This window comes from Rhinopithecus bieti, unplaced genomic scaffold, assembly GCF_001698545.2.
Source record: "Rhinopithecus bieti isolate Rb0 unplaced genomic scaffold, ASM169854v2 scaffold_9383, whole genome shotgun sequence".
Taxonomy (NCBI): domain Eukaryota; kingdom Metazoa; phylum Chordata; class Mammalia; order Primates; family Cercopithecidae; genus Rhinopithecus; species Rhinopithecus bieti.
Window position 1 is genome coordinate 2,428,607 of NW_016806471.1, and position 13,151 is coordinate 2,441,757.

Consider the following 13,151-nt stretch of genomic DNA (forward strand, 5'->3'; position numbering starts at 1 on the left):
GATTTTCTTATTTGAATGTTAATTTTTAAAAATTTATAATGGCATTGAATAATGTTGATGTGATTTATTGAATTTAATTCATGTAAAATGATATATTGTGAACTATGATACTTTCATTATCACATCCTATGACATACGTAGTAGTTATATGTTGAATGTTGTTGACAGACTTTTATTGACTAGGTTACTAAATTTTATCTGAATTTCACATTAACTTTGTGGCCTTTATATCTCCTAAGACATCTTTATATACACTTTGAAAGATTATGGAAAATATAGTTGAATAAAATAACTATGATGGTGGGATAATTTTACTAATGCAAATAAGATTTATTCGAAGTTAATCTAGAAAAAAAGTTAGTGTTTATCTAGGGTCTAGTCCAGTCTTCCAGAAGAGTTCTTTGTCTGGTGAACACAACTGCTGTCCCACTGCCTACTAGGGTTAATTAGGTTGACCAGCCTGGCTAGTGAGTATCTGCTTCCTCCATTTCTGCTTGTGATTTCTCCTTTACTCATTGTGTATTTGATGAAGAGGGCAGCTTCCGATATGGAGGGGAACCTTCAGTCTAGGCGATACCAGAAGTTCAACTTCCACTAATACATAAATTCTGAGTTTCACTGACCTAATATAATAAAGTTAAATCCATATGTCTGGGTAAATATCTTTTTTAAAAAGTACTTAAATACCATATATTTTATTATTAAAATTTGAAAAGTAAATTAGGTAATTAAAAAAGTTAAATAGACTTTAAGGATATTTTAATGAGTTCTTGTTATTTTACAGAATTAATGTTTAATCCTTAATGTTTTTAAGGAATAAACCTGTACTTTATAATTAGTACAGAACTACAGCAGGGGCATATATGTATTTAAATTGAGACCAGTGATTCAGTTTTTACTTTGGCTTGCTATTCACTCCTTGAGGGAGACAGAACATTTAAATAATTAGCTGTAAAATAATTTAGTGTGCCATCTTTCCTTGAGTAATTTATTTAAGCTATATTAGCAGATTATGTGAAGAAGCAGACTTAAACATCTTCAGAATCATACGTTCTCTATAATTTTGTCGTTTGTGAAGAAATTGACATTTCTTTCTGCATTAAAATCATCTGCGGGAAGAGCTTCTTGTTAAATATTTAGATTCCAGTGCTTGGCCTTAGACCTAACTGAACTAAAATTTTTGAAGCTTAACAAGTTGCATTTTTTGCTTAATATTTGAGAATCACTGCTGTATAGCACAGAACCTTGTCAAAGAACTGATGTGTTCTAAATTTGCTTATTCAGTAGACATAACTGCTAAAGCTCTTGGTATTTTAATTCTGACTAGACAACTTGATGAGAGAGACAAAAGTTTGGAGGAGGATTTGTCTGATTAGTATGGATGTAAAAACGCATGCCTAAATCTTCGGAATAAAAAATGATGGTCACATTTATATGATAGATGAATGCCTCTAAATTAGCAGCACACACAGAATGAACTTGCTTGTTTTAGAGTATATTTCCTTTTGCTACTTTAAACACTGATTCTGCTATTACTAGAATACATTTTCCTTTTTTATTTGATTGCCTTGTGACTCCTTTCTGTGTCTATTGAAGACACAGACCTTTAAGCTTTCATTTGCTCTTTTTACTCAATATAATAATCGTTGAGTACTTATTAAGCTTGCTAACAGATTTCCTGCTGATGAACCATGTAATTCAAAATACAGAAGTGATATTCAGAAGTAAAACTGACCGTGCCATCCAAAAACTCAAATTGTTATTGTCAATTTAAGGAGGCAGGGGCAGATTTTGGGATCAGTTTTAGATAAATTTGCATTAGAGATTTTGAAAGTTTGGCACTTGAACGTCCAGTATTTTCAAAAAGTTCTTTATGTTGTAGTTATTTCTGTGGAAATGAAAGTGGTATTTCTATGATATATTTTGATATCCATTTTTATATTATATCCATTGTTACAAGTTAATTCCAAGTATACAAAAATCATCATGAACAAAACATTGACAATCTAATATATCTCTGTATTAGAGAGAGTTAAAAAAAACTTTGAGAGAAAATATTTGAAAAAGTTGTAAATAGTCAAGGTCCACTCTTTGAAATACAATTTTTAGGCCGGGCATGGTGGCTCATGCCTGTAATCCCAGCACTTTGTGAGGTCAAAGTGGGCGGATCACGAGGTCAGGAGATCGAGACCATCCTGGGTAACATGGTGAAATCCTGTCTCTACTAAAAATACAAAAAATTAACCAGGCATGGTGGCAGGCACCTGTAGTCCCAGCTACTTGGGAGGCTGAGGCAGGAGAGTGGTGTGAACCTGGGAGGCGGAGCTTGCAGTCAGCCGAGATCGCGCCACTGCACTCCAGCCTGGGTGACAGAGCAAGACTCCGTCTCAAAAATAAAAATAAAAAATAAAAAAAGAAATAGAATTTGTATTCTTATTAAGCTTTTTCTTAATGTTATAAAACAATTGATTTTCACTACTAGATGTTAACTTTTTTAAAATCTTGCTTCTTAGTTGAAAATGAACATATTTGTATTTTGTAACTTTAATCCTTTTAGACATTTACTAAGTTGTTTCAGCCAAATGCTGACTAATCTTGGTGAGAAATTTAATTTCATAAATTATGTCTTAAGTTTGTATATAGCATACCATACTTAAATATTTTCCTGATGTCAAACATTGCAGAAAACAATATTTCAGATTGCTCTTGGTCAGGACTTAGTTGGAAGTAGCAGTAATGAAAGGACTTTTAAAAGGAAACAACATGAAAGTTTTAGTAGGAAGCCGGTGGATTAGGAAAAAACTGCTAGACTTCACCTGTAAGTAACAGCTAAGATGGGTATAAATGGAAATAATTAAAACGGACTCTTCTTTGTCTATAGACTAAATATATGTATATATACTGTATTAGTGTACCTATGTGCATATGCATATATATATACACACATGTATATGTCTCTTATAACTTCACTCTTTAACAGAACTATAGATGAAATAGACTAAATCATTGGTCCAGGCTTTATGAGCAAAGTACCATCTTGAACAGGAAGATTCAGTACAAAAAACAAATGAAAGTTTAGCATGTGGTGGTTTTACTACAAGATAACAATAGAGAATTCATGTTTATAAAGTTACTTGAGGACCAGCGTGGTGACTCATGCCTGTAATCCCAGTACTTTGGGAGGCCAAGGTGGGAGGATTGCTTGAGCCCAGGAGTTTGAGACCAGCCTGGGCAACATGGTGAGACCCTGTCTATACAAAAAAATAGAAATATTAGCCAGATGTGATGGTGCATGCCTGTGGTCCCAGATGCTGGGGAGACTGACATGAGAGGATTGCTGGAACCCAGGAGATTGAGGCTGCAGTGAGCCACGTTTGTGCCACTGCACTCTAGCCTAAGTGATAGGGTAAGACCCCTGTCTAAAAAAAAAAAAAAAAAAAAAAAAAAAAGAAAGAAACTTGACTTTTGTAGATAGAAGTGACAGATTTTTAGGAAGCCAACTGATATCTTCCCCCTTTAATCTGTTTTCCATGATAGAAAAAAATAGAAGATGCTTTCCACCCCTGAGTTAAGTGGGCAGAAGTTGAAATAGGAGAAGAAGAAAAGGGACTAAAAGGTGTGGGGAAAGATTGAGTTGAAATTACCTTTTATTGTGAGCAGAAAAAGACAGCAAAAAGAAGGTCAGATCTCTGAGGAGGAAGGAGACGGTAGAGCATGATGTTGGAGTTAGAAGTTTCTGGTGCAGGCCAAGAACTGGTGATGCCAAGGAGCCTCTATTTTTCTTTTTTTCTTCCCTCTATGGAGGGAACAGTAATAGAGAAAGGTCAGGGTGGAGCTAATGAGAGAAGTATAACAGTGTTGGTGCATTCATATTTACAAGGTATTTGCAAGTCAGGTAGAAATAACGGAAAACCAACAGGCCAAGATGCTGACATATACTTATAAATACGTATGCAAGATACTAGAATGCGAAAAGTATAGAGATTAGACTTTGCAGAGTTAAGGTCCCACCAAAGGAGCATATTCAGACTAATATTACATATCGGGGAGGAGTTCAGAAGGTGGGCAACAAACTTTTAATCATTTCCTTTTCTTTCACTCAGGAGACTTTAGGCGCTGTAGGAAAGCTGTCATGTTGTTTTACATCTTTCTGTCTCTTATGTAAGTCAGTGTGGTAGCTGGTAGTGTTGAGATTAAAAACCTCTTTCAATTCTTTGGAAGCAAGAGGGGAGCAATTGGCAAACGCCTAATGTAAATGTCTGTAGGACACATTATTCACTCTCAGAGTATTGTTGAATGCCATGTGCAAGGTTGTTTCTAGAAAAAAAAAAAAAAAAAGTAGTTTACCTTGATTGCCCCTTCCCACTTTTTATGGATTTTGTTTTGTTTTAATATGTATCTTCCCTTCTCTTGATATATTCCCTTTACTTTTTAAAAATCCCATCCTAGGTATTCCATCAACTAGAAATGACTGTTAGTATTTACTGCAACCCCATTCCCACTATCTAAGGCTTGAGCTAGTGAAAATTCAGTAAACCCTTATCATTCAGGATGAGTAAATATCAAAACTTTGAGAATCCCCAAATTTGAGACTACTGCTATGCCGTATAATTACTTTCAGAAAATGCTATAAAATGCAATTGAAGCTGTAGACCTTAGTGAGAGTTACTTCATTCACGTTAACTAACAGAAGAAAGCAAAGCCACATTGCGGGAGGAAGGTTGAGACTTTGTTTTTATGAGTTTTTAAAAAAATTTTAAGTTCCAGGATACATGTGCAGGATGTGCAGGTTTGTTATATAAATAAACATGTGCCATGGTGGTTTACTGCCCCTGTCAACCCATCACCTAGGTATTAAGCCCAGCATGCATTATCTGTTTATCCCAGTGCTCTCCCTCCCCCAACCGCAGGGAGGCTGAGACTTTGACTGCACTCAGTCTCTGAGTCATTTTTTCCCCCATCATAACCCGTTTCACAGAACATGTTATTCAAATGTGTGCCTCAGCAAATGAAGTTCTACTTGTACTGGACTCTGAGAGTCAATATCAAGAATTGAAACCTAAATACAAATTCATTAGTGACAAAGGCGTACTTTGTGCTATCTTTTTATATATGGCTGTTTATAATAGTCTTCCACCTACATGTATGAAAGGGGAGCCAGTTTGCTTGAGTGACATTTGTCCAGTTTACTAATTAATGATTATATGTAAACCACTTCTGTTGTCTAACCCGTTAATGATTCTGGCACCTTTTTTTTCCCCCCCAAGGCAGAGTCTGGCCAGGCGTGGTGGCTCACGCCTGTAATCCCAACACTTTGGGAGGCCGAAGTGGGCGGATTATGAGGTCAGGAGTTTGAGACCAGCCTGGCCAATATGGTGACACCCCATCCCTACCAAAAATACAAACATTAGCCAGGCATGGTGCCTCGTGCCTGTAGTCACAGCTACTCGGGAGGCTGAGGCAGAAGAATCGCTTGAACCTGGGAGGCGGAGCTTGTAGTGAGCCGAGATGGTGCCACTGCTCTCCAGCTTGGGTGACAGAGTGAGACTCCATCTCAAAAGAAAAAAAAAAAAAAAAAAAAAAGGATGAGTTTGGCAATATCATGGGACTGCCATGGCAGAAGCAGTGATACTTGTAGAAAGCTAAAAATTTAGATACTGCATGCCTTCTGAGGCCATGCTCAAAATATTGTTTTTTTTTTTAAAGACTGCCAAAGTTTGATGAGCCCTATGATTGGGATAGGGGAAGTTTTGAGGGAAATAAAAATATGCCATGTATTATGCAGTCCTGAGGTTGTCCCAGTTCAGGAAAAAATTTTTCAACTTTAAGATGATCATGTTCTATTTCTCTCTCTCTCTCTGTGTGTGTGTGTGTGTGTGTGTGTGTGTGTGTGTGTGTGTCTTAAGAGTAGGCATTTCTGTTACTGTCTCATACCCTTGTGATTGGTAATTGTTGAAAGGAGAACAACCTGAGAGGGGAGAATGGGAATTTATAGTTGACTGTGAGATTGTGGTTAACTGATGTCCCAATTCATTCTTTCAGGGCTGAAAGTAGTTAGAGACAGACAGAAATAGAGTATAAGAGGAATATAGAGTGTGAAGAGGTATTTGGGGGAATGTTGTGGCTGTTAAAATGAGTATATTTTGATAGATCTATGAATTCTAAAGCATAATTTCAAAAATTCGTCTTCAGGCGGGCAGATCACCTGGGGTCAGGAGTTCAAGACCAGCCTGGCCAACATGGTGAAACCCTGTCTCTACAAAAATACAAAAATTAGCAGGGCATGATGGCAGATGCCTGTAATCCCAGATACTCGGGAGGCTGAGGCAGGAGAATTGCTTAAACCTGGGCGGTGGAGGTTGCGGTGAGCCGAGATCGTGCCATTGCACTCCAGCCTAGGCGAAAGAGTGAGACTCTGTCTCCAAAAAAAAAAAAAAAAAAAAAAAAAAAAAAAATTGTCTTCAAGGTAGTATTAATGTTATTTAAACTCGCTGAGGGAATTCATCTTGATATTTAAACCTTTATAACATGTCTATTCTGTATTACTGAGAATCAGACATTTCAGTGTTATGTACAGTGTTCAGCCAGAAAATGAATTAAAACTGATCTTACTAGGTAGAGAAATTCTTGTGCATTTGTGAAATAATCTTGGGGAAAGTTTCATATTCTATGTTTTAGGTATCTTTTTCCTGATTTCATAACAGTATTTATACATTTGAACAAGAATATTTTCATATAGTAAAGCTCTAGATTTAGTTGATTCTTATATAAAATTGAAAGAATTAAGCAGATTTCTTGAATTAAAAATACCCCTGTTTTTCCAAGTTTTTTTAAATTAATGTTCTTTTTAATATTTCAATTAATTTTTAATTTCTTAATTTTAGTAATTTCCATCTGATGAAATACCTCATTCTTCAGTATTTTTTAAAGCTCTCTCTAAAGAAAGTTTACAATTTAAAGCCTTTTAAAAATAGCACCATACTGAAATGAAATTAAATTCATTAATTTATTAATTTATTGCATGTAACTTCATTAATGAATTAAAATAAAAATTTAATTCTTAAACTAGCTTCCCTTGTTTTGCTTCTGAAAAAGACTAATTTTCATAGTGCTCATTAGTGAAATTTATGTAGTAAATGATGATAAGTGAGTTTGGTATAAATGACCCATATTTTACTGGCGTGAATTATAGATAAGAGCTTAAAAAGCCCATACAGATCAGATATTATGAAGTCACTTATCCCAGTGTTATGGTATAATAGTCCAATTGACCCATGATTTTATTTTGATTTTCCTTTTTTCCTTTGGCAAGAGTTAGACCTTTTTAAATAAAACTTTTTATCAATGTAAAGAATAATATAATGTACAATATATTTGAGTCTGTGTATTTTTTCCTTAAGTAAAAAAGTAGTTTAGTGTACAAAGTTAACCTTTTGTGGGAATATAAATAAAGAAAAATGGACTCTCCTGGGTTCATTAAGAAAGAGTAGACCAATACGGAAAGAATGTGATTTCAAGAGCACATTTTAACATTAAATGTACTTGAGAGAATGAAAGCAGCATTGGAAAGTGCTTTCAAATAATCACTGTTGAAATCAAACCTTTTTTAATAGATCTTTGAAATAAGAATATGGTGAGACACAAATGAAAACTTCAAATGAAAATTTAAATGGGCCAAATTAGTTTTAAGTATTCTACATTTCTCTTACAATTAGAGTAGATCTATGAAAACATTACTTTGAAAACAAACCAGTTTTGAGCCATAATCTAATAAACTATGTTGTGTTTTTACCTTGTTATTTTATATTTCACAGGAAACAGAGTATCTTTAGCCTAATCTATGATAGTAAATTATTTTGAAAATTTGTCTTGACATACAAACAGATGTGTTTTCTTAATTCCTTTTAAGCTGAGGGTTGGTGGTTTGTGGTTTATTGTTCCTGTGATTGGCATTAAAAGCCTTATTTCACAGCTTGCAGTGAAGGACTATTGGGTAAAGACTGGCTATGTTCCACAAACTAAATTCAAAAAATGTCAATCAAGGCCTCACATAGGTTACTTAGAGAATGAGTTTTCTTACTGATTTCACCAAATGTCACCTCATGCTGTCTTTGATTGGCACAGCCTGGCAGGGAGGATGGATGAATCTGTCACCGGCTGGTTAATTGTGTTACTGGTCTCAGTCTGACATCAGGTCTTTGACTCTTAAGTGGCTCAATACAAAACAAATTAGCAGATTGTAGTCATATTTCTCATTCTATATGCTTTGACTTTGTTGAATGCAGTCCATAAATCATATTGACTGACACACAAGTAAATGATGAAAGCTGTTTTTGAGACATGAATCTAGAAAGCAGCACTGTGAAGGTGCCATGGAAGGATGCATATGGTTGACCCTTTGGGAATTTCCTAGGAGCCAAATGTCTCTTTACCACAATTGTTCTTAAAAGAAAAGCTTTTCGGTAATGCAAAAAGGATCTAATATGTCAGCAGATTCTCTTTTACAAGTTCCTTTGAAATATAAGAAGTTTGTCTAAGGGTTTTCTCTCTTTGCGGGTTGTTTTCAGCCAAATGTTAGAGCAGGGTAAAAAAGTAGTTACCTTTAAAAGCTTAGCAGGTGTTTTTACTTATTTATTGAACTTTGTAAAGAGAGGGAAAATGTTGGTAATAGTTGCAATTAATTTTTCAGATGAGGGCAGGAGAAATTTTGAGGTGCTTGAAATTTATTAAATGTGCCATGTTTTCTGAGTCACTTCACTTAATTATTTTGGCTTTTTTTTATTATAATATTAAAAACTAGAGCATCTCTAATGGAAAGGGCTAGTTTTTAAAAGATCATTGTAAAAGTACTGAGACTATTTTTATTCTAGAAAATGATATATTATTAAAGGCATCAACAACAACAACAATAATAATAATAGTGTTCAGAAGATTATACCAGAGTGTGCCAACGGCTATAGACATTAAAAATAAATTATCAAATATATTTTTGGGTGTGTAAATTTTTGGAGTGTTAACATTTCTATCTAAAAATATGTAGTAGATGAAGTTTAAGAATAGTTGTATGCATTTTATAGTTACAGAGTAGACATTTGAAAAATATTATATAATCTTATGGAATATAACTTTTAAAATTTTAAAGAATCTGAACCTTTGATATTATGAATTTAAATTTTGAGCTATTTATTTCATCTGAAGATTTATAAAATATAAATATTTTAATCTTCTATCTTTGAGAACAATAAGCCTGTATTTAATATGTCTCATCAAAAGAAATTCAATGTTAGGATTTTAGTATTACACATGATATTTAAATAAAGATTTTATTAAATATTTATTTAAATTCGTGTGTGTGTATGTATGTGTGTGTGTGTGTGTTTATTACTTATTTCCACCAGGTTTGTTGAATAGCCTGTGTCTACTCTTACCATCATTTTCAGCTCCAGTACTATTGCTATGTAGTCATTTGTAGCATCTGAACCCATGTTAAATTTTAAAGGTTTACATAAAACAATACCACTTATATTGTACAGTATGTTTGCTTATGAAATGAATTTAATAGTAATTTTCTGGCAATTTATTAATCAACTTTTGCAGTTAGTACATGATAGTGGCAGCATGCATAGGACATGGAGCTTATTTGATGGAGAAGCACATTAAACTAAAATGCACTAACTGTTCCATTGGGTCAAAATGACATTTCCATTAAGTATTCTGAAGCCTATTACATTGTAATTAAATGACATGCCATTGATTTCTCCTTTCTCTGCTTCCCCACTTCTCATTCATATTGATATTATTCTGCTTGGGGAATGGAGCTGCATGTCTCCCAGACTAATTCCTCTTGAGTTTGGGGGATCTTGAATCATGCTGGGTTTTGCATTGTTTGTTACATTCCTTTTTGGCAGTTCATCAGTATCTGTCAAATATATTGTTTGCATCAGCTTTTATCTCTTAAGTTTTTGATTGAGAAATTGACATTCTGTTTCAGATATGTAGTTTTCACTGTGCATAGTGTCTAAATGCAAAAAAACTCATTCAAAAGTTGTTTCTTGTCTGACTTTTAATGTGTGATTTAACAAATGTTGTAATAAGCATCTTGAACAAGTATTTATGTTCTTTATTACCTTTCTCACAAGTCAATCCTATGTAAGATGTTTTTGTACTAATATATTGTAACATTTCTATTAGGGAGATTTTGGTCATGATTTTGTAGCTTTCTGGCCTTTGAGATAAGTAGGAAAAATATAATTATCAAATATGACTGGGTAAATATTTGTTAATGCAAATGAGGCAAAACATAGCATGTCTTCCAAAAGTAATTATTTCTGATGATATTCATAGGTCTTTGAATCCTATCATAGTAGTCAGTCCATCACCAAATAACATAATTGTCAGTTGAAGATAGCCATCCTAGGAGCAGTATTATATGGGAGAATTTTACCTAAAAGAGTTTTTATAATATTTTAAACTTCTAGTTGAAATGCAAAACCTGTTTAAAAAAATAATTTATCTTTGGGAGGCCAAGGTGGGCAGGTCACAGGGTCAGGAGATCAAGACCATCCTGGCTAACACAATGAAACCCCGTCTCTACTAAAAATACAAAAAATTAGCCAGGCGTGGTGGCGGGCACCTGTAGTCCCAGCTACTTGGGAGGCTGAGGCAGGAGAGTGGCATGAACCCAGGGGACGGAGCTTGCAGTGAGTCAAGATTGCGCCAGCCTGGGTGACAGGGGGGGACTTTGTCCCAAAAAAAAAAAAAAAAAATTTATACTAAAAGTGGTGTAGTTTTGTGAGTCAGCTGTATAATGCAGAGGCTAAACATTTAAAAGGCTATTTTAAGAAAACAATTTAGGCTATCAGTGAAAGTTCATATAGAGTTTTAGGAGATTATTATAGTAGGAAATACATTTTAATGATGTGTATTATACTGAAAGAAAGCCACAAATATTCAACCACATATTTCCAACATACCAGATGATTTAAAAACTTAATTTCTAAAGCTAAATGCACATCTGTAGAAAATCTTGAAGTCATATTGGTAGACAAACCTTTTTTTTCTGCCAGTGATTGAAGCTATGCTATAGACTAATGTTCTGATTAGAAGTAAGCTCTTATGATTCAAAGGGTATTTTGAATTTTAGCTGTAATTTAAATAGCAATAATAGTAAGTTATACTGTTAACTTCCTTTATTCTTACTTGGTTAATTATGTAAAGGAGAGATTAAGGAGCATTATGTGGATAAAATGTTCTGTCAGTATGACTTATTTTGTGTCATAAATGTCATTTTAATATGCATATCTAAAGTGCTTTCAGTATTTCAAGAGATCTGAAATAACAGTTTTTTGTTTGTTTGTTTGTTTGTTTGTTTTTTTGAGACGGAGTCTCGCTCTGTCGCCTGGCCTGGAGTGCAGTGGCCGGATCTCAGCTCACTGCAAAGCTCCGCCTCCCGGGTTTACGCCATTCTCCTGCCTCAGCCTCCCGAGTAGCTGGGACTACAGGCGCCAGCCACCTCGCCCGGCTAGCTTTTGTATTTTTTAGTAGAGACGGGGTTTCACCGTGTTAGCCAGGATGGTCTCGAACTCCTGACCTCGTGATTCGCCCGTCTCGGCCTCCCAAAGTGCTGGGATTACAGGCTTGAGCCACCGCGCCCGGCCTGAAATAACAGTTTTTAACTGGTGTTTTAATTTTCCTTTATGCAATTAGAGCTTTAATGATATTTATATCCTGAGAAAGCCAAGTAAACTAAAAATATTCATGTTAATTTCTATAATATAAAGGCATAACCACTCAGAATACAGAAACAGGAAGGAAAGTAATCACCATTGTACCAAGCATAACCAACAAAAAGAATGCCAAGTATATGATTTTTCTGATCCTTTATGATGTATTTCTATGTTTATTTATTTGTTTGATTTTTGGTTTGATTGTTTTAAACAGGGGAAAGTTGCTCAGACAGCTTGCATGTCAGCCTGCCAGCATCTGTCAACATCCTTAATGCAGATGTTACTGGACAGTGAGTTAAAACAAATAAGCATGGGAGCTGTTCAGCAGTTTAACTTAGATGTCATACAGTGTGAATGTAAGTACTATATTGGTTTATTCTTATGTATTACTGGGAATCTATACTTAAATTATATGAAAAAAATGTATTCAGCAGGATAGTTCAGAAAGGAGGGAAAAGGCCTGGTTCAGCTAAACTTTCAGCAGCCTTAGGAGTAGGGCTAACTTCCTGAAACAGGAAGATAAAAATATCTCAGCTTCACATTTAGGGCCTCTAGAGAGAGGCACTGAAGTGGCATTCCAGATCGGGATATTTAAAAACATGACTCATTTTCCTCATTATTCCTTGTCTGGTCATTCTTGCCTTTTTCTAGGACTCTCCTAATGTTTGTCATAAATAGATGAAATGATTCTGTCATTCTTACTTGCCCTGTAAGTAACTTTTTAGATACTTGCTAGAAGAATGACCCCAGGACCTTGCATTGCAAATGAAATATGCTATTTGGTTATTAGCCTTGTTATATGTGCTTTTGGATATGGGTTTTATCAACCCTCAAATTATAATTCTTTAAGTACAAGATATGAGTATATGTGAGAAATTTTCAAGCAGTGCTTTCAAATAAGTGGTACAGTGATTAAACAATGAAAATCCCTGGTTGACAGTTCTATCAGGCACCACAGTTGATAAATTGAAAATCAGTGGGGCACAAGAAGGATTGTAAAATATTTGTCTGAGGAAAAATTTTCATAATGTATTCTTTGTGAAAGACATTAAAAAATTAAATGTCAGCAGTTTGCAACTGAAGCAGAAATGACTCATTTTTTTCAACAGATATCAAATATTTGTGTGCCCATTCTGTATAAGGCATTGTGCTAGGAAAAACATCATTAATATTATAGAAAATTATTAGGTTCTTTGGACAAGATCAATTGTCTGTTGTACACCACACACACACACATACACACTATCCAAAGTTTCTAAAAACCTACCCATTTATTTTTTTTAAAAAAAAGAAACATTTATTTAGAAAGCAAAAGAAAATTTTTTTTTCCTAAGGAAGAGAAATATTAATTTTCTTTTCCTAGAAAGCATTTTTAATTTTCTCTAATTAGAAAACTTTTATAAAATATTTCTTTCTCAAAGTAAA

General features: G+C 34.5%; 1 protein-coding gene across 6 annotated transcripts in view; it reads left to right on the forward strand.

Moving 5' to 3' along the window:
- EXOC6 (exocyst complex component 6) overlaps nt 1–13,151 on the forward strand; it is a 227,528-nt gene that overhangs the window by 145,080 nt on the left and 69,297 nt on the right. For all 6 annotated transcript variants that reach the window (XM_017876754.1, XM_017876757.1, XM_017876756.1 and 3 more), the window contains one exon: nt 11,941–12,082. In XM_017876754.1, the coding sequence (XP_017732243.1) occupies nt 11,941–12,082 (142 nt within the window). The remainder of the gene's footprint in view (nt 1–11,940; nt 12,083–13,151) is intronic.